The sequence below is a fragment of the Aythya ferina genome, assembly GCF_964211825.1.
Source record: "Aythya ferina genome assembly, chromosome: 12".
In the NCBI taxonomy this organism is placed as follows: domain Eukaryota; kingdom Metazoa; phylum Chordata; class Aves; order Anseriformes; family Anatidae; genus Aythya; species Aythya ferina.
This window is the reverse complement of record NC_140308.1, coordinates 4,657,087-4,679,137: the sequence shown is the minus strand read 5'-3', so window position 1 is coordinate 4,679,137 and position 22,051 is coordinate 4,657,087. Positions and strand designations below refer to the sequence as shown.

The 22,051-nt window shown below is 40.0% G+C and overlaps 1 protein-coding gene across 1 annotated transcript; it reads right to left on the bottom strand.

The window, feature by feature from the left end:
- Positions 1 to 2,067: 2,067 nt before the first annotated feature.
- MPHOSPH6 (M-phase phosphoprotein 6) lies at positions 2,068 to 10,085 on the bottom strand. Its single transcript, XM_084533256.1, has 5 exons — positions 9,826 to 10,085; positions 6,210 to 6,322; positions 4,568 to 4,658; positions 3,435 to 3,532; positions 2,068 to 3,013 (listed from the first exon to the last, which is right to left on the bottom strand). The coding sequence occupies exons 1-5, from the start codon at positions 9,874 to 9,876 to the stop codon at positions 2,872 to 2,874; spliced, it is 495 nt and encodes a 164-aa protein (XP_084389382.1). The 5' UTR covers positions 9,877 to 10,085; the 3' UTR covers positions 2,068 to 2,871.
- Positions 10,086 to 22,051: the final 11,966 nt, after the last annotated feature.

Here is a 22,051-nt window from a genome sequence, read left to right as displayed (position 1 = left end):
ATTCCAATTAACAAAAAGAGCAGAAAATTTCTTTTTAAGTCTCAATTCTGGACCATCTCCCAGAATCCCAGCCCAGCTGCCCATTACAGACACACAATGCCCAATGGCAACGACAGCCATCCACAATTGTGTAATTGTATAATGGAGTCTTATTAGAAAACACGACACACAACGGAAGAAACGCAGTTCAAACTCCATGGCACCACTGCACAGCCTTCCCCCTCCCCAAAGAATCAAAGTTTAAGCAGCTCATGCATTACTAAAGGGGAAACACAGCATGTCTCACTGCAGTTGGACTCTGGTCCAGTAGTCTTCAAGATCCAATTCAAAGCAGAATAAAAGTAACAAAAGAAGAAGCATCAACAAGAAAGATGCTGTTCCATTCGCACATTTCCAACATCAGCAGTCATTACAGAAACAAGCACTGTCAGCCTGTCAAAGGGAGGGACAAAGATTCCACCTGTCAGGAGGCATGCTTAGACTTAACGCTGAGCTGTCAGCGAGCACAAACTACAACACACTGCTTGTTCGCTCTAATAGCTACCTTAGTGTAACAGACACAAACGCTTCTGGTGTCTGGCAACTCTTTATCCACTAAATTTTGCGGGTGGTGTTTTATTTTTTAAGCTTGAACAAAAATCCCAACTTGCTTTTGTGCTCTAAGAAAAAAAATACTTTTCATTTAGAAACCTGTAGCTTTTAAAATTCTACTGCTTAGGAAGTTGTCCATGAAAACAGATCTGCATTTGAGACTTATCAGAGCCAAGAAAGCTTGAATTAATGTCGGTTTGCATTATGAATATTTCACCACTACACTTGTATCTCTGTCAAGAGTAGTTTAAACACTAATTTTATACAGCAGAATGTTTCTACCTTGGCTAGGAAGCTAGAGCCCAATTTAAACGCACACACGCCAAAGCTGAAAATAGAGATGGGCATTTCAGAAGACCCCATCACAACTCTAAATCCTTGTAACTTTGGGCACTTAGGTACCTTTAAAATATAAGGACCAGCGTATGGCAGAACACACTTCAGCTGTACAAAATTATCCCATCAGATTTAACAAAACTGCAATACAACAGAACTCTCTGCACAGAGCCTCGACCAAGCAAGACTTCACAGAGTTCATCTGAACTGCTAGTAGTTACTGAAATTACCCAAAATCTCCGTACATGATGTCACCGAAACATTCTCCAATCCACTTTCTCTCAGGGAAGTGCAAGTGTAGTGACACCTCGTGGTTACTGGTGGTTTTCTCCCTGAACCATCCCACGCAGCTTTGCAGAAATTCTTTCTCCATTGAAGAAATGTATTCACATAGAGGGAAATGATTTTCCTACTAATAAGAATAATGGGATATATTCTGAGTTTTTCTTGTGATGACCAATAATAAATCATTTCTTAACTCAGGTCACATCTTCCATGGGAAAAGAAATGTCTCGTCGTCATTAACTTCTTTTCAACTAGTGATAATATATGATCAAATTTTAAGTAATTGAACCAGTAGCATTTAATTAGCTCTGAAAAACTATCTCAGATCATGAATCAGGCTTTCTACCTGAACAAGGCTCTTACTAGGTTAAAACTGTATTTCTTTCCATGTGTGATCCATCTTGAATATCTAATGAGCTGTTCTTGGTATATGAATTATAGTTCATGTAGCATACATGCATTACAGCAGACACAGCCTCTGTCTTTATGTTGAGTTTCATGTCTTGCTTCAATTTAACAAAATCTTTCTTCAGAGAGCCAGCATTAAGGATGAGCAATTTAGATATCTAGCTGAGAAAATTAATAGAACTCGTTGAAAACTAGAATACAAAGAACTGCTATGAATTTAGACAAGACCACAGTCACCTTTTTCAGTAAGTTCAGGGCACTAAGTGACTAAAGGCCATGGTGTTTCTGTCTAAACACTACTTCAGATGGCTTCACTACATGCTGAACAGGAAAAGTTAACTCAGTCAATTAATACATTGGGACATCTGTGGTCAGCACAAAACAGGATTTCTTCTGATTGTATTAAGTATCATTTTTTTTTACATTAAATTAGCTAAACCACAATCATTAAACACACAAAAAATCAGTTTTTATTCACTTTTTAAACATGTTTTTCAAGCTGTTATTATGCTTTTATGACAAGACCTAGATAATTATAAGATTGGAATTTTTTGGCTGAAAAAGAGACAAGATTAGCAAACTTCTTTTGGAAGATAGAAATTAAGACTCACAATCTGCTCAACTGTCAAACTGTAAACGTTGCCCAATATTTGGCTTGCTCTAGAAAAAAAAATTTTTTTGCTACAAACCCCTCTATTTTTAAATAAGCTTTATAGAAAACAGAAAATTCAACAAAATGGATTTTGTATCTGTTCTTTTCCCAGCTTATTTGTAGAACAGTTAAAAAAAAGAGATGCATGTTTCTGCTGACTTTTTTCAAATTGTGGAGAGCAAAGGTTTTCATTTTCATAATAAAAATAGCAGTGAAAGCTGAACTGCCTTACTGGATTGGACAAAGCTACTCTTCACTGCAAATATTTCTTTTAGATGTTATCATAAAATGTAAATACTGTTGCTCTTGATTGCACGTTGACACTCATCCTCGTTATACACAACATTAAAAATGACTGATGGGCTTAATGCCCCACACGTTAAAAGCTGCTCAGAGAGGAAAGGATGTATGACATCCATTATATACACATCCACTTTTAAAAATGTTCGTCATGTGGATGGCAGAAATTTCAATGAGAACAGACTCAGATTTACAATGCTATCCTTTACATTAAATAGCAAAAACTCAAAACAATCTTCGGTTCATGGTACTATATTTGGTAGATAACATTTCTATCAGCTCCAGTTGTGCAGCTGACATTAATCCTGAGGTTTTAAGAACATTTTCTTGGCTTTCTTAGGTCTTGAGTTACTATTCTCATCTTCATCTTCATCACGAAGAACACGCTGGTCTCTTTTTTTCAAGAATTTCTTCCCTATTGTTCCCACTAATGTTTCATATCTGTAAAGATAATTAAAAATTGTCAGCTTTTACTGAAATCAGTGCAAGTTCAATGCAGGAAATCACAAATCTAATCAACAATTCAACTAGTATAAAAAGCCTGTCATTAGACGTTTAAGAAGCACAAGTACTACATGATCACGGATTAAATTACTGCTCATTTTGACAGCTTAAGTTTGTTAGTAATCTGGAGCTAGGAGGTATTAGAATGGAATATAGGGATATCAAAAGGCAGAAAACATCTAGGAGATTTTAACCCCCAAAGTGATAGAGATTTCACTGAACAAACACCAAAATTCCTGAGAAATCACTGAAGTATTAAATGCTTTTTGTTGTTGTTTTTTTGTTTCTTCTCCTGCACATAATACCTAATATATCACATACTTTAAGATATAATCAATACTGGCTAGGGATAGTGTACCTTCTGGCCATTTCTTCATCTGACACATCAGCCTCCATTTTATCATCCACTTCAATTTCTTCTTTCTTGCTTTTAGAGTTCATTTGGACCATTAACTTCTGAAAATGAAGTAAGAAATAGCTTAAACATATAACCCTGACACAATGTCAACTATGCTGAAATTCACTGGCAGGAAAAGTACATAAAAGTTAAGGATCAGTTTTAATCCCCATTTTCCTCATTTGCTGTATTCTGTTCAGGCTAAAGCACAGGGCTGTAAGAAAAGGAAACATGCCTCTTCAATGCTAAGATGAGCTTAAGAGTTTGCCTTTGAGAAAAAAAGACAAGATATAAACAGGGTATTCAGTGAACTGTTCTATCCAAGCACCCTCAAATGCATGGCAGACATCTTGAGGAGACCAGACAGTTAGATCCTAATTATTTTTTCATTGTGATGTCAGCACATAGTCTTTGGAATGGTTTTGTTACAGTTGAAAAATATCTGCAAGAATTTACAATAAACGATAATAAAAACCATGAAGCAATTATATGCCAAGTCACAGTGAAAGCAAGTTTAAAATAACTAAAAGAATGCCCCATTAAATCACCTTGCATAGCCTTCCTCACATCTCTTTGTCTTTGTACTTTCATCCTCTTGTTTCAGTTCAGCAGTAACATTTTTATTACCATTTCAATAATTACTAGTTCTATCAGCATGAATCATGCCAGAAAGAAATGAAAGACTCTCTTGCCCAGAATTTTTACTTTGGAATTTCAAGACCCTACTTATATGAGTAAGTGCTGAATAAACAGGGTTGAATATTTGTAATATTGGGCTCTGAATTAAATGGCAGGAGGAACAGAGAGCTATTGTTTTGGTAAGCTGTGGGACAGTCTTCTCAGCTCAAGGAAGGAAATGTCTGCAGGAATTATGTAATTACTGACCATCAACCCACAGAGATAAAAGGTTTCTACTTACCAGATGCTACATTGATCAACATTTTGGTTAGAATTGCAGTTTTCTTGCACATGAGAGAATTTACTGAAGGTGCTGCAAAGGCCAGGCAGCATGGAGGGTGAACACTAAAATCCCTGTTCCCAAGGGTTTCAATCCTAATGTGAGACCACCTCAAAAGAGAACATTTAAATAGTACCTCAATTTCCGGATTGAATCCTTTGAAGGACATTCTGCCATAAAGTAGATCCTCACATGGCATAAAGCTTCTCTCTTCTATTATAAAGCTCCTGCATGAAAACCCAAACCCAGCATTTGTCAAACAGTGCACTTTAATATAATCAAATTAAACAAATGCAAAAAGCATTTGCTGTCTTCCCCCACACAAATAAACAAAACCACAGTGTATTTTATACCATCAACTACTTTCTGAAGCTTAATTGCTCTGATAAATCTTTCAATGCAAGGAGCTTGGAGTGCAAAGAAATACTGTTTGCCAGCAAAGCTGTGCCAGTTCCACAAGCAAAATTAACTCTCCTGACAGAAAGCACTCTTTGCTGGTAAGATTCCACCTACATTAATGCTTTTGCCAGAATAAAAATACCACATAAATATCACTCTCCAGGTGGCATTACTATACCAGCAAAAGCTTCTAATTAATTTTTCATTGTGATGTTAGACCTGGAATTAGTTGAGTCTGTCAGGATATAAACCACTGTGTAATTCTTTGTTCAGCAGAGAAAGATTTCCTCTTTCTTCCTCCCTTCAATGAGCCTGGAAAGAAAAGAAACATGACTCCGAGGCGTCCATAACACTCATGTTAGATAAAAGTACTTCCTTGAACTGTTCCATCCTTCTTTTCCTCTCACACACATGCATCCCTTCTCTCTACCTCTTCATCTCTCATTTAAAACAAACTCCTACAGGCATAGGAAATCATGCTGAAGAAATCAAGCTCATTCTCCTACCTCAAGGTAGGATCAGCTAAACATGAACTATGAACAGCACAAGTCTAACTGGCCTGTCCTCAAAAGACTTCCAGTGACGAAGAAAACAGTCTTCTTAGGCCATCTATTCGCGTGCTTCAATAGCCTCATTGTTAAAAAACCTTCCAATATCAAACCTGAGCCTTCCTTGCTGCAACTGAAGCTCAAATACCTTTTTGTCATATCTACTAACAGTCATGGAAAATAGTTTATGAATGACCTTATTCAACTACAGTTAATTCTCTGGATCCCAGCTTTTATAAATTATATACATTCTTACTCAATAGAATTTTTGTTCTCTTTTTAAAGGACAAAAGTCAAACTATTTTTAAAGTAGTTCCCTTGCTATTTAAAGTGCCTTTCCAAATAGTGGGAATGGACATTTGCTTCCCTATTAGCTAAGCCTTCCTTTATTTTTGCTTCATCCATTATCTCTTCTACTTCAAAAACAGGACTTGAAGTGAGCTGGACTCAAGAAGACGTGGTCCTGAATGGACCTACACATGTGACTGAAGCACAATTTACTAACACAAAGTTTCAAACTTCTTTTTTCAAATGAATGGCAAAAGCAGCAATGAATGGATTGGTCCCTGCCTGAAAGAAACTAATTACATGCATCTAGAAGAAAATGCGAGTGAAAGAAGACAAAGCGTGCAAGAAGTGAAAGTAGGTCAAACTGGACTTGGCAATCTTAGCAATGTCCCTGAAAATATAACAAGCTGTAATGCCAGTCTGTCACTATTTTTCTTTTTTATTCTGTTAATAATTATCAGTAATATTTCTGCTAAAGGGAAAAAAACAAATTCTGTTCCCACCCCACAACAATGCAACGGTGATACAAGAGTACAAGCTTACTCTTTCTCCTTTAGGTCTGGTAAATCAAGATACCAGTGTTCTTCACTAATTATCTTCTTTTCTTCCTCTTCTAGTTGTTTTTTAGTTTGTGAATCCAAACCCCTTTGCATGAACTGAAAATAAAGACAAAAGCGCACAACTTCAGTCTCTTTTGAGTATGTTCTGTACAGGCAATAATTACATAATCATAATTATCCATTACATACTTAACAGTTGATATAAGAATTAAATGCTTTTTGTGATCTTCTCTGGGCTTAATCTGTGTTTGGGCAAACGGACAAAGGAAAAGTTAACATCTGTGCATCACAACAATCTGGACTGACTGGAAGTCAACAGTCAGCCACGTCTGCACCTAGATAAAAAGAAAATTTTGATGGATCTGAGATGTCACAAATCCACAATTTAGCCAAGATATTTCTACTGTTTCAGCAAAGGCCAGAGAGAATGTAATGCTAATTAAAGATTTTGCAGTATATCTGAACCCCCCCCCCCCCCCCCCACACACACAAACAGTACTGTGACCTAAATGGAGCTGTGACCTAAATGTTGGTCATACCAGTTGGTGACTTTCTGAAACTTCTGTATTTTCAACCATCTTCTTTTCTCAGATTTCGTATTACAAACTAGTTTGTGTTTGTAACCCAGCAGGCTAGAACTTGCCTTTGAAATAAGTAAGTGAGGCTATGACATCTTCTGCATCCAACTGTGTTAAAGGAAGATGTTACCAACTCTTAACTTCTCATTGATGACCCACCAAACTACTAGTCGAGCAGTATGGTAAACACCTGCTAACTCAGGAACAGCCTGCCAAGGTAGCTGAGATCAATAAATTACTTTAGGGTAAGACAGCTAATTCTGCCTAATACAAGGACGTTCCTGCCAATTGCTGTGTCTGTGATAGCCTTTGCCAGGGAATGGGAACAGGCAGATAGGAGCTGTAACCTCTCTTGCAGCTGGGAATAGAAGAGGGCATTTGTCATGGCCCATGACAAATTGCTGAGAGTGCAAAACCACAGACCTGAGATACGTGCAACATCCCTTATACTTCCATTTGTATCACATCTGATGCCTGAACTGACTGACAATTTAAAAGTATTGACAAGGTTAACTCACTTCTCCAGGCACAGGGGAGAAAACAGAACTCTTCACGACTTTACAGGAGCGATCCTTACATTCTCACATCCCTAGGAGCTGGGACCCTCCTCTGGGCCTACAGAAAGTGTTTCAGTAACTGCCTCTGACAGAGGTGCACATTTATACCGATATAATTCACAGCAAGAGACAAGGCGACCAGTGCTGTTTATACACACTTCTGTACAAAAATTGCTTTGTGGCAATCAAAGCAAACCTGTAGGCACAACACTGCAGAGGAGTTTTATATCAACTAATCGTACTCCTTTCGTTTAAAGCAGCATCATTTCTGTATTTAGATAAGCCTGCAGGCTGACAGATAACATGCCAGTGGGGCTCTTCTGTCTTTCAAACATTAGCAGAGACTCGGTCATAGCTTTGGTCCCAGCTACAGTGGGCTTGACTTGGGGATAAGGCCCAAGAAGACATCACTACACACTTCCCTCCCACAAAAATCCTAAATTACTGAGATTATTTAAAGTACATAGGTAATACATGTATGTAATATATATTATGTGTACACACCCACATTTTCTCAGTCTTTACAAAATGTCCATGCAAACCAAACCAAACCCTGACATATAAGCCAATAGTGTCTCATTTTCCTTTTATATTTCTATTTGTATCAATTTGTACAAGATCTTTAATGAAAGAAAACTTGACTTTTGTTTTCTGAGTCGACCCAAAATATGTCAAAGCTTTCCAATTAAAATTACAGTATCTAGTTGAGGAAAATAAGGGAATCTATCATGTGGAAAACCATATTGCTCAAGGAAATTGGTTAGCCAGTCAGAAAACTCAACAGGAGAAATTTTGCTACAAGCACACAATTAAATAATCATTCCACATTACATTTTAAAGATTATGTTCCTCACGATTACTACAGGAATAGCTGGATGAAAAAAAAATGTGATTGTATTTATCAGAAATGTAAACACACGTGAATGAATTAAAAATATACCAACCATGGTAGATGCAGAGTATGTAAGGCAGTAACTGCATGGTTATTTAGGTAAGTTCCCCCAAGCAATGGGACCTGGATCAAATGGTATAGGAACTAAAAGCATGAGCCACCATTTGACATCAAGAGGTGTGTGTAGTCTGGATCTTGGTGAAAAAGGTTTTCACAACACTACCACTGACCACATGCCACCTCTGGGTGCCCCTTCACCTGCCTACTAAATTGTTATGATAAATCTTATCACTACTCGTGGAGGCAGCTGCTAAAAGATTAATTAAAACATTTGTAAACAGGTTTTGCAGCATGAAAGTGCTAAGCACATGATCTGTGTATGACCTTTTCAAAACCTACTCATCTCTTCTAAGCTGGTTACTACTGCCTGGACTCTAAATCTGCAAATGTCACAGCACCACATTCACAGTCTGGTTCCCCACAGCCTTCCAAGGAAGGAAATCTAAAAACTAGCCTTTGAAATCTCTGGAGGGTTAATAAACTGGCAAAAACCAGCAGCATAAGTTTCACCTAAGAAGAGAGTATTACAAAAAAGTAACAAAAATCAATGATGCTGCAATCTAGGTTAAGGGAGTCTTGCTCTGTCCTGTGCTGCTGGTTAACTAAGCCCATCATTTACTTACCTTTGGGAGCAAGGCAGGATGCATTTTGTTTCCCCTGTGTACAAATGTTAGCCTTTCATTAGCAGTACCTATTAATTGTGGTAAATACTCCACAATCTTACTGTAACAGAGCCCACTTTATATGGAGCTAAAACCTTTCAGGCAGTTTCTGAAACATGGTCCCACATAAATAGGTGAAAAAAACCCGCATGTTAAATAAAACACCACAAACAAGAAGCCACAAAGGCTAATCACTTATAAAAAAGTAATGAGTATTAACATTAAAAAAAGACTTTTTTTTTTTTTTTTGTCTTTTTGTGTAGACACTTTCTAGTGTCTGTTTTCCAACATTAAAGACTCATCCCTCACAGGAGAATGTACTTTATTGAATTAGGCGTTGTGTTATGCAACGTGCACCAGAACCCAGTAAGCAGATGGCCCTTGTGTTTGTGACTGGGAAAAGATGGAGGAAGGTGGTAAAGGGCCAGACGTTGTGCTTGGGCACTTTGTTGGTTATCAGTGGAAACAGACAAAAAATGAAACCCTGTCTGGGGCAGCTCGTTAAAGCAGCCTCTTGCTAGTGAAGCTCGAGCAAAAAGCTGCAAAGAAAAAGCAAACAAAGCCACGTGCAGAGTACAAGACACAGGAGAGACACTCGTGCCTGTGTCAGAACAGGGCAGAAGCCGCGTGGCCACATACAGGAAGGGAAAAAGTCCCCAGAGCCTGCAAGGGGCACCCAATTGCGGGTCCCCACACCCCCCGCAGGGACAGCCACGGCGGCGGGCGGCCCGGAGGGCGGACCCGCAGCTCAGGCCCGGCCCGGCCGCCATCTCCTCGTCCCCCCCCCCCTCAGCTCGGGCCCCATGCCTCCCCTTCTCCTCCCCTCCCTGCCCGCCGCCCCCCGCCTCACCTTCATGCGCAGCAGGTTCTTGGACAGCTTCGTCTTCACCTCCCCGGCCATGGCGGCCGCGGCGCTGGCACTAGGCCGCGCTGGATCCCCGAGCTCGAGTAGCGCCGCGGCCGCGCAGGCCGGGGGGGAGCCGCGGGAGGAGGCGGCGGCGGCTCGGCTCGGCTCCACCCTCCGCGATCGGGGCCCGGCCCAGTCCCGAGGAGCGGCGGGGCCTGCGGGGGCCGTCAGGGGGCACGGCTGGTGTAAAAGCAGCGATTAAAAAGCAGCAGCTTCGCTGTATAGAGCTGTGTGTATGGGGTGAGGGGGAGTGCCTCCGTGAGCAGGGTATAAATCGATGGAAAATGGCAAATTAGTAGGGGAAGCTTAGATTTCTTATCAACGTTTGTGCGCTCTGGAGGCTTAGGGGTTGATCCATACTTTTCTGATGTTTATAACAGAAAAGGAAAGAGATTATCAAATATTTTACATATTGGCATTTGGAGACTGCTCGATTTGTTCAGCTTCCAATTTTTGAAAATAAGCATTGACTTTTACTTGCAAAAAACCCACAGGTTAGTCAAATGTGGTTAAAACTGGAAAGCAAGTAAGTTCAAAGATACTACAAGAAGTTTCAAGGTTCTGTGAGTCCTGGATAATGATTTTTGAATTCAAGCTTGGCAGTGCCATCTTTAGGCTGCCAGACTGGGCCCTGGTATCTTAAACAGAAATCCTGGTAGGAAATTGCCAGTTGATTCCCAGTCACAAGCAGGAACCACAATTTTTGTATACATCCTCATAAATCAGATTTCTGATGCCTGTTTTGACATTTGGCACATAAAGCAGGCAGTAAAGTAGTAAGAGTGAGAGTTCAGTGTTCAAAACTGTAATGAACTGGTGTGCTCAGAAATGCAATCGAGGAAGAGAAGTTCCCATACATGCAGGATGCAGGTCAAAGCGAGCTTGAAGAACTTTTAAAGATTTATGATCTAATAGCACCCATAAAAGCATAAAATGAAGAGCAAAGCTTGATTACAGTGGGAGAGGAGGAGGAATTATACAAATCCAGGTATATTTATTACACAGTTAAGCCCAATGGGTTAAAATGCCCACAAACATGAATGAAGCACATTCAGAGCCACAACCACTTCAAGGGTGAGCCATAACACTGAATTTAATTTTCATATTGGCAAAACACCTTCATTTTGAGGCTCTGTAAATGAGTTGGGAGGTGCTCTGAAACTCCAGGCCCCAAAGAGAAAGTCTCTCTGAGTTTGGGAACTCTCTGGCCTCATTAAGTCTCACCACATTTAGATCTTTTTCTATTCACTCCATCACTAACATTACCAGCGCTTCTCATCAATAGAAACCTGGAAGAATTTAGCAGTTTTCCAAATACAAATGTGCATCAAAGAATGACTATACTTGTATCTTAGTTAAAAAAAAACAATAAGGGAACCCTGTTGGTTAATACAACAGCACAGTACCTCCATTAGCTCCCAACTTTTGGTCTTATTTTCTCTTTGCCATGCATTCTAATAAAGTATTTGCTTTTTGTTGATCATTGTACATTGGAACCCTGTGTTTAATCACATAGTTTTCAATGTTACCCATATTTATTTATTTATTTATTATTTTCTGAGTAGTTTCCATTAATTTATAGTCTGGAAACGTACTTCAGATGACTCCTAAATACATTACTGTGCACCCACCAGTACGTCTCCAGCCACTGAGCAGTGGCTATGCCTGGTTCGCTTGGTGCCCTTTGCAACAGCTATTTCTAAGTCCTTGTGCATTGCCCTGTCCTGCCAGCATAACAAGGTTTTGTCAGTCCCTGCAGCCTCTGCTTACAATATTTTGTGGATGCAGCCATGGCATATACCTGTTGTATGATGCCTTTCATGTGACACTACCAACTCTTTAATCTTTGTAATCGAATAATTTTAAACGGCTTCCAGGAATGTAGTATCTAGCAGGGGGTAGGGAGGAAACAGTGCAAGGCGGTTTTGAAGTCACCTAAACATAAGGATCATTCTGTGTTCTTCCTGGTGAGCAAGAGCTTGGGATTTACAGTCTCAGCCCTCTGGTAGCCCATGAATGGTTGGAGTCTAAGCGCTGCACCATGGACTTGCACAAAGATGCTGCTGCTGGTTGTCTTGTGTGCCAGAATATCAGCTGACAGCCCGCCTCGATGCGTTCAGGCAGACAGGGAGAAGTGTTTTGCTGTAAACGCAGTACGGGCTGTGTGATGTTTATTTAGAAAAGTGGAGATTGTAAAGAGGCTGCCACAGAATTTGATCTATTTCGGCAGTAAAAAAGCCTAAAGGAAATTTTTGGATTACATCTGCCATCACTAGAATTGGATGGGGAGGTTATAGATAACAATCAGCTGTCTCATGGACCAGATTATACTGTCTGGTAAATCTGAAGACACTCCATTGATTATAGGAGAAATGTTTATGATTTACTGGTGGTGGTGGAGGCAGGCCGGAGAAGAATCCAGCCCTGTAAAGATGCCTGCTTGTTAGACAGAGCGAGGGTGAGGAGACAAGGTAGAAGGGATGCTCTCTTTAGAAAAGATACAAGGGTCATTGTAAATGACAATTAGACAGCTCTCCCCCAGCTCTGACATGGCAGCTCTGTTTTCAACCTGAAAATCTTCTTCTTTTAGAAAAAAAAAAAAAAATGCTCAGGGAAATAACTCAGGGGAAAGGAGCTCCATCTCATCAAAGATTATGCATTAAGCAGACAGATAAAAGATCTTTCTTCCTAGGAAACGCAGTCCCTTCTCTCTCCAGTAATTACAGAAGTCAAATCAAAGTTGCCGTTAACGTTATTTAAGAAGTAATCTCCCTTGAAACAACACAAGTGACAGTTGTGAACTAATTTCATGCCAATGGGTCTAATCTGAGGGAACTTGTGGGTTACACTTTCTGTAACCTTTTATTTATTCATATTTTTGCAGTATTGTGATTTTAACACGAAACTGCTATCTCAGACCTTACACCAACCCATCAGTTGACTTGACTTTTTATGAGCTGCCTTTGAATCGTGAAGCACCTTTTCACATGTCTCAAAATACTCAAAGCCTTCCGCCCCCCCCCCCCCCCCCCCACAAATATCAAAATCCTTATAGTATGACAGGTGAGTCATTAATTTGTGTCAAACTCCTCCACTGTGTTTTAAGCGAGGATATTATGTGTTTTTCTCTATGAATGAGGAAACGAAAATGAGAAGGAGAGCTGCCGCAGGTGTGTTTGCAAACCTGAAAGAGAAGTGTGAAATGCTGTGTGTGACGGGGTGGAATCAGACACACAGCTCCGTGCCCTGTGCTCTGCACAGAAGCAGTGTGAAATTCCCAAAGCAGCAGACACAGGGTTTGGGGATTTGGTTTTTATCTCCCTCGCTCCCACCAAGCCGTGAGCTGCTAATGCATGCAGCACATCGACAAGTCCAAAGGTCCTGGGTGGCCGGGGATTTGTTCCAATATTTATTACCTTTGATGCATGCATGTATAACCTGCCTGCCCATCCGCTTTGTACCTAACCCACAGAGGACACACGGGTTTGTTACAGCTCTCAGCCTCAGTGTGCGGTGTGGCAGCTCCAGCTGCCCTGACTCATCCTCATAGCATTTGAAGTCCCCTTTTCTGGGGTTGGCACTGGTTTAGGTGGTAGCTGACACACACCGAATGTTCCTCAGCTAACCCCAGGGTTTTTCATGGCTGGGCAAAGAATGAAGCAGAAGCTCAGCTCGTGTAATTTGGGTAGCACAGATGCTTAAGCACGATTCACATTGCTGATGCTTTCCTTTTAATAGCCTTACATAGCTTACAATTTATGCAGCACAAAAAGGTGTGACTTGAAAAAAAAAATAAATGCTTGTAGCAAAACAGAGTTACAAAATCCCCAGAACAACCAAGCTGTGTTTTTATCCAAAAAAAAAAGTGCCTGTTGTCAGTTTGGGAGAAGACAATTAATTCTAAGTGCTTTTGGCTGTCTCAGTGGCAGGGTGACCTTTATGTGAATAAATACAATAATTCCATTTGATTACAGAAAGAAGCATCTTGATAATGGTAGCTCCTCATCTTCTACCATCACCTAAAGTGCAGGGGGGAGCAGACACCAGCCTGTCATTCTTCTGGCATGCAGATAAACCTAAAAATTTGATCTTGTGTTAAAATAATTTAACATCTCCCATTGCTAGGACTCAGAGCAGAGAGATTGACTGGAGATCAGTGCAGAGAATGCTCCTCTTTGCTTTCCTTTAAAAATCAAGATGCATTTAACTCTTTGGATTTGATGGAATCACAATTAAAAGAGAAAAGGAAAATATCAACCTTCCGTTTGTTAACTGTAAAAATGCAATCTGGCAGTGCTGCTGGTGGTTTGCTATTTCCCAGGTCAATAAATGGCTCCCCTGACTTTAATAAACATTGATGCTGCAGGCTTGTTCTACAGTGATTGAACCTTTTTATAGTTTCAACCACTCACACCGCATGAAAGCCTGAAGATTTTTTTTGATTCTTTTTTCTTCCTTTTTCAGGAGGGTTGGTTCTGATTGATTAAATTGTCATTTTCTGAGTTAGTTGCTGAATTATAACTTGGCATTTTTAACCGTGTGATTTGTTTAAAGAGACAGCTTTTTGATATAGCAAACCAGCTGAGAATTTTTAAGCAGTAAAAGGAAATTTTACTCACTTTGTTCTCAGCCTTTCATCACTGCCTACCAAAAAAAAAAAAAAAAAAAAAAAAAAAAAAGCTCTTGAAAACAATGTAGAGGCTCTGATACGAGGAGAAGGTACTTAGATTCACCTAGATTCACCCTCATTTCTTCCTTATTTCATCATAGATCAGATCTGGTGGTATTCTATTGCTTTTGATTAGTAGTTGGACACCTCCTTGTTGTTAACATGTTTATCCTTCCGAGAAGAAGGGAAGGGATTAAAGGTGTAAATGTGAGTGCTACTCAAGTTGGTATTAAAATGGCAGAACTGTACTTTGGACCAGCTGATTTATTCTTTAATAATCAAATGGGATTTCTTTGCACTAAAATGATGGTCTTTGAGCATTCCTAATTCAAATAAATGCAAGATTTTCACCTGCATACAGTCTGGGCCTGGTTCAATGGACACAGGCCTTGTAATTCTTTAGATACTGTGAAAATGAATGCATCACATGGACATTATTTTTTGATTTAACTAGCTGCCACTTTCCTTCTCTGTGGATAACTGCTTGGTTTCAAGGCCTGTTTTATTTATTTATTTCTCTTTCCTTCTCTCCCCCAATTTAAGTCAGTATTTGAGATGGTAAAGCTGAAATGAATGAGACCCACATAAAAAAACATGTGTGTTCAGAATGTGTTTGGAAAGAAAGGCCAACAAAACTGTCTTGTAGCATATAACAGGGTGTCTTTGGCTTTTGATTTACAGTGCCTGCAGGGGAAATGGAATAATCTAATGGGCCGAATATGGGAGATCTTACGTTTGTTCACTGCAGTGTTACCCTGGCTGGACTCTGAAACAGTGCTTAGCTGTGGAAATCTCAGGGTGTCAATATGAAATACTGAAGTCCAATTATACTTCTGCTTGTACACTTTCCCCTCTCTGGCCATTTCAGCTTCTGCTCTGAAATAATAACTTACGACAGCAGAAAGCTGAATTTCAGCAGTGAATTATACCCCTGGCCTCTACATTTAATTGCATGATTCTGCAAGAAACCACAATTCGTCTTGGTCCCTTGAATCCTTTTTGCCCGTGTCCCTGTGTTTCTCTGCTGTTCATTCAAAACCTTAAAAGTGCAAAATAGCTGCACGAGAAGAGGTTGAATTGTGCATTTAAACTTACCTGCCACTGATTCCTGAAGATTTTTCACTAAAAAGGAATGGGTAGAGCTCTGTGTCACTGGGGTATGAAGTGCTGCAGAATGTGGACGCTTTCCTGCAGTGCTGCTCATCGAAAAGAGAGGTCAGGAGGCCACTTTGCACATACCCGTCCAGGTACAATCCTGCTGGCCAGGTGCTTTACAGGATGGCCATTTTCCCCCATGGTATCAAACTGAAGGTTTGACAGCAAGATATCGATGCATGAACAAATGTTCAATAACAAAAAGGAAGAAGTGAGGTGTTCTGCAGCTGTTAGTAACCACACTATGATAACATTTTCAGGAGAGTCACTTGTGTTCATTTCAAAACCATCTTGAGGCCATTTTGCAAGGTAGGGAATAAGCTGGAACATGAAAAAGGGTAAAATATTCATTAAAGCTATAATGATTTATATCATAACATTATGAGGTAGCACACTTTACCTCCGTAAAGTTCCTCAATGAATGTTTTCCTAATTTCCATAAGTAATTGACCTCTCATTAGCAACTCATTAGAAAAATTGAGGTGATGTGACAAACGCAAACCCACTGTGACATATACTCTGCAAGTGAATAATTTATTGAAAACTAATGGATTCAAAATGAAGGACCACGGGAAACTTCTTTCTTTGACTGCAGAAGATTTCACTTACATCTGTAAAGTAAAATGCATTCATGTAAATATACATAGCTGCACACTCAACAGTTCTTAAACCCATGCTTCAGCTCATGGCTGATTTTCAAACACTGTGAACCTTCATATCTTCTCTTGCAAGTGCATAGGAAAAGGAAGTAACCAAATAGTTCAGAACATAGGTAGGTCCCTGGTTCAACTGTAGATGCCAAAGCTGAAAAAAAATGAGTACAAATTCTGAAACACGGGCTAAGCACATGACTTAGTTCTTCAAGGAACTAAACATCCACTGGTACCTCTCAATGGCTCCAGTCTAGATGTGACACCTACCAAAACAGGGCTAATGCTGAATTCTTGCCCATAAGCAGCTCTTTCAGAAGGGAGGTGGCTGCTGCCTTCTTTTTGTAGCTACTGTTAAGCAGCATGTGAATGTTAACAAGCTCAATAACAGATTTTGCATGTACTGAAATGTTAACTTTAATAACCTTCTATATCTGCCTTTTTAGGGATCAATAAATTGATTTCAAGCTAGTTCTTCATCACTGTAATATTGGGAAGATTGAGCCTGATGTTTAACATAAAGTTTTATGAGTCCTGGATGCCCCTGGACAAACCCATAAAAAAGCCTTTTCTTTTTCAATATGTCCCCTACAGTCCCGATAACCATCTGAAACTTATTTGAAAGTAACCCAATTTATGGGATCCAAGTTAACTTTTCATTGTAAAGCTACATATAGATGAGAGAGGCAAAAAAAGCCCTGTCTAAAAAGTCTTGTAGAACAGAGACGAGATAAACGGATGCGCCGCCATGACCTTTTGCAATACCAGCTAGGAAACTGCAGATCCTCTAAGGAAAATAAAAGCAATGGAGTGCTAATGTAAAACAATGGGAAAAGCCACTGGCTTAGGGCTCTACTGGCAAAAAGGCCAGTGAGAATCTCTTTTAGCATAGGTGACCATCTGTTTTGCTTGCCAACTGAACTGCAGAAGAAAAAAGGCACTGAAGAGGTCATGAGGAATCTCCTATAATGGAAGAAAAATGTATTTTTAAAAGCTCACTCAGAAAAATGAAACTACTTAGCTTGCCATGACATTTTAAAAGAAAAGGTTGAAGAGAAAAGAGACAATAAGTAAACAGTGAAGTTTCATGGTATATTGATTGCACTATGCCATGGGGCTATACCAAGTGAGTAATTTTGTGGCATTGCCTTTTTTTTTTTTTTTTTTCCCCTGCAAATCCTCCAAGTCCTAGTCATTGGTTTCAGCCAAAATAGAGTGAAATCTCTGTAAAGGGTTTTAGAACCAGCTATCACCTCTTGCTAGAGCCATGGCTGAAATGAATTGCAGAGCTGGGTAGGAAACCAAGCATGATATGAAAACGGAAAGCTTAGGATATGTTACCCAAACATCTGTCTTACATTCAAGATCTCTTCTAGGATTTTCAGGACTGTCATAGAAACAACGCTTTTAAAGTCCTGGACAACCATTAAATTGGTGTAAACCTTCATAATGATGTTTATTATCAAGTCTCTCTGCATAGTGCTGTATGCTCTTCATTAGAGCCCACCCTTCCCACTCAGTTGCACACTCCTACACCGCACTACAAGGATGACTCATGGGCAGAATTTCTTTAGGATTTAGGAATACATTTGGATGTCAGCCAGTTGTGGAAAATATGCATACTTCCTCTTATACCCACGCACGTACTCGATATATTGCTTTACATATGGGATCTGAATCAGTAATACTAAAAGCCTGAAGTTGAAGGAAGAACAAAATGCACTTACAAACATGTTCCTTGCTAAGGTGATTTTTTTTTTGTTTGTTTTAAATCATTTGTTCCGTCATTTTGTGAGAATGAAATATTGCATGATATATCTCACGATGGAAGTAGCTACCAAAAGAAAGAATATTTGGTGGAAATAACACCCCCCAAAAACAGATAATATTGTGTGTATGGACAGACTTGAAGGAAGTCATAGTACTAGGCATAAAAATAATAATTTAACTGAAGTAATTAAAAACACTTCCCTCACCTCCCCAAAAAATGGAATGAAAAATCTCACCTGCGGCAAAGACTTCTGCCAGACTTTGGAGCTACACCTGTACTGCCTGTTAGTGGGCTCTCAGGTTACCCTACACTATCTGCCTTGCACCTTTATGCCAAAAGCTGCTAATGGGAAAAATAGAATATTATCATTAAGTCTCCGAACATGACTTCCAGACCTGCAGTATCATGTCAGAGTCCCACGTGGCTAGCAAATCTGCAGGTATTCAGGAGCCCACCAAAATAGCCTTGAAAGGGCATCATAAACAACACCAAGAAAACAGTTTTTCTCTTGTTGTTGCAGCACGATTTTAGTTGTTGTATGCAAAATGGTTTAATATCACCCTAATCCCAGCTTGCCGTGTGAAAAATGACCCTGTCAATTTGATAGAGAGGTAGAATATCAAAAAGTGGAACATTTTGTCTAATAGGGGAGAGCTGACAAAGACAGACGGAATGATACTTAAGTGGATAAAATTGACTTGATTGTGAATTCCAAATGAAATTAAAAATATTACACTAAGATTTACAGGGTTTGTTTTCTGTCTTTTCTGTGCTTGCTTGTGCCATTACTATTTCAGTTCAGCAGCGGTATTATTTTCTTTATTGATAAAAGTCAAAGGCTGAGTATTGCAAGACATTTGGCAATGCTGATATAAGCTGGAACTCCCAGTTGTGCAGGAGTTGCCTATCGGTGTTTTTATTAGCAATCCTTATGACAGCTAACCCTCACTGCAGCAACCTCAGTGAACAAGCGTTGATGTAGGCAATAGCATCCCTTATTTCTCCAGCTGCTTAGAATAGCTGTACAGTTCTACAAGGATGGGACCCACAACCCCGCTGAGTTCCTACAATGAGTATTATCATACCCAGTCAGGACAAGGCTTGGGTGGGAGACACTATAGGGAAATTGTCTGAGAAAATTATTTTCTTAAGATTTTCAGTAGCTGCTATAAAAAGTCTGAACTTTTATCTATTTTTCCCCTGCTCTGCTTTATAAACAAACATGACACTTTATTCTACAAAGTGATTTCTTTCTGAGTTATAGAACCACAGAAAAAGCATATAAAACCCACAGACCTTATTATTTTTGGATTCTTGAAACTCAAAATTGATTTAAACCAAGTTCAGCAAGTAATATTTCGTCCCCATCTGAGAAACTATATCTTGGGTTTCAGACAAGAGTAAAATTTTATGGGCACGTTGTAATTATAAACCCTTGAGAAACAGATTTGTAATGGGGACACTGGCACCAAGCTCCGCTGTAGTTGCTCTTTAGTGTGCTGACATGAAGAGGCTGAAAATCCATCCTCCCAAGAAGAAGCTTATTAAAAGACTGCAGTAGTTTTAATGACATTTTTTGTGACATCAAAATTATTTCAGTTGGAATCACAGAGCATCTCTGCTGCTGCATTTTTGCAGGTCTGAGGAGAAAATACTGCTGCAGCTTCAGCAGTATGAGCAGTGACTGAGGGAAGCAATCCAGGCAGATAAATCTGGGCTGCTACTCCATCCTCTGATGATGGGAGATGTAAATTTATCTGCTTAATTACAGCAGTGTATAATAATTATCACCAGGAAGGCAGGAAAAGTGTTTGGAAATACCATACAGGTTTTGCAAATGATCTGGGTTCCGCTTTTCCTCCTAAATTGATGAATAATAGCTGAAGTGTCAGTGATAACTGAACTCAAAATGAGGAGGTTTGGCTCACATCAGATATTTGGAGACTGATATTCAACTCCGTAGAGATCCTGGATTGATTTTTATGCAATACTTCAAGCCAAATGGGTATTTTCAAGCAATACCCATTTCTGATTGGGCTATCTTCTTGCTATTCATCTAGTGCCATTTGTAGCCATGAATTCAAATTAAATCATGGAAAGGTGCTTGGCCCAAAGGTATCACTCCATAAGAAATTAAGTCCTGTTCACTTATCAACCTTTAGCCACGATTCTCAACTACACAGGCAGGAGGATACATCACACAGATGGACAAATAACTTTATCCTCATATTTGAGGTGCTCAGGGAGCCCCAGAGCACATCGTGACCCAGATGTAGGGCTCCAAACCCAAGCTGTCCTCCGCCGCAAGGCACAGCCTCATGCCTTATACTACAGCCAGGTTTTCACCCCTCTCAAAGCCCAACATCTTGCCTCTGGTGGCACATTTGGTGACTTTCATAGAATCCCTTCAAGTTTAGTCTGCAGAGGAAAGGACTGAAGCTTTGTATGGGCTAAAAATCAGATGTGTGAGACAACATGTGGAGGCAACAGCATGCAGCGAGCTTGGGAAAGCAGACTGCTCTGGGCTGAATGGGAAAAGATTCCTCTGGGAAACAGCCTAGTTTGCATTACAGCCCATGATTTGAGGAACTTATGGCATTATCTATTTAATTGGTCAGACAGTGAAGAGGGGAACGGAGAAGGGCAGAAAACCCAGCTTCTCCCACAGGGTGCCTGTGTAGCCAAAACCAGCTGTACAAATTGGGAAGCGCAGCAGGGCTGGGGAAGTTTGGCAGGGTTTGAGAGTCTGAGTAATTCTGGGCCCATATGCTGAGGGAAAAATCCCACAGGTTCCCCTTCATCTGGGCCAGTTCACTCCTACACACAGAGCTCACCCAGGGGCTGAATCCAGCCCCTTCTCAAGTTCATGGCAAGTCTCCCGCTGGCTTCAGCAGAGACAGGATTTGTCCCTTCACGAAACGATCATATTTGTATTCAATACCCTGCAACTTAAAGTGAGGATTAGCAGAATTAAACTCTAATTTGTATATCTCAGGCTGCCAAGCTGCAATTAACTTTTGTGCATTTGAATTAGCAGGGAAAATTATTAACCACCTTTTCCTCATGGAATTATCATTTTACACTTCTGGAAAATTTCTCCTAAATCTGAAAAGTGGCCCACACCCCTGTGAACCTACTCCTCTTAATATCCCGTAGTTATTAGAGCAGGGAACAATTTCTCACCCCGTTGCTTTCACAAGCACCTACTGCTTGCCCAGCACCGTTGCGGTGCTGCGCACCTTGCTGATTTGCTTTGCATTGGCCTCGGGCTGCACAGACCACACAGGGCACTTTTCACAGGAGTCAGGACTCACAGCTTTAAACCCACCCAAGAATAACACCTATGTGCATAGCCTTTAGCAGATATCACTATCAGCTGCTATTTTGTGCTGTTTTTTAACCATGCAACATGCAGGCTCGCAATCCCTCATTTCCTTCTCCCATGCAAAGCTACGAAGGGCATGCATGTTTTCCCTGAGTGTTGGGCACACACATGAAGGTTCACATGGTAGAATAAAAGCAGCATAAAGCAATTTGAGTTTTCTGCCTAATTTTATGCTCTTCCTTTCTTGTATGTGCCTCGCTGGACTCAGCCTTACATGCACTAGGGCTAGTGATGCTCCAGTTGGTGCTGAACACTTGCAGAGGGTGTCTGCTTTCCTGCAGCATTTTTCCATGGGCTGTAGCACACCCTCCCCAGTGTATGAAACAATAGTTAACTTGAAACTTAACATTCCTGAAAACAAAAAACACAACAAAACAACACAACTTCAGGGCTTTTTTTTTTTTTTTTTGTTAAGAGAGGATACATAAGAACAGATAGCTTTTGATTTATGTATCACCCTTTTATAATAAATACATTTGTAACAACATAATGAAATTTTGGAACAAAAGTTCTTTTACAGAAGAATAATCTTTAACTGG

Excerpts from the sequence above, each read along its gene's own strand:
- MPHOSPH6 (XM_084533256.1), bottom strand. The coding sequence starts at position 9,876 with ATGGCCGGGGAGGTGAAGACGAAGCTGTCCAAGAACCTGCTGCGCATG. Across the intron at positions 3,533-4,567 it reads GATTCAATCCGGAAATTGAG|AAGTTAATGGTCCAAATGAA; the intron begins GTACTATTTAAA and ends CTTCATTTTCAG. Across the intron at positions 3,014-3,434 it reads GATGAAGAAATGGCCAGAAG|ATATGAAACATTAGTGGGAA; the intron begins GTACACTATCCC and ends TTATCTTTACAG.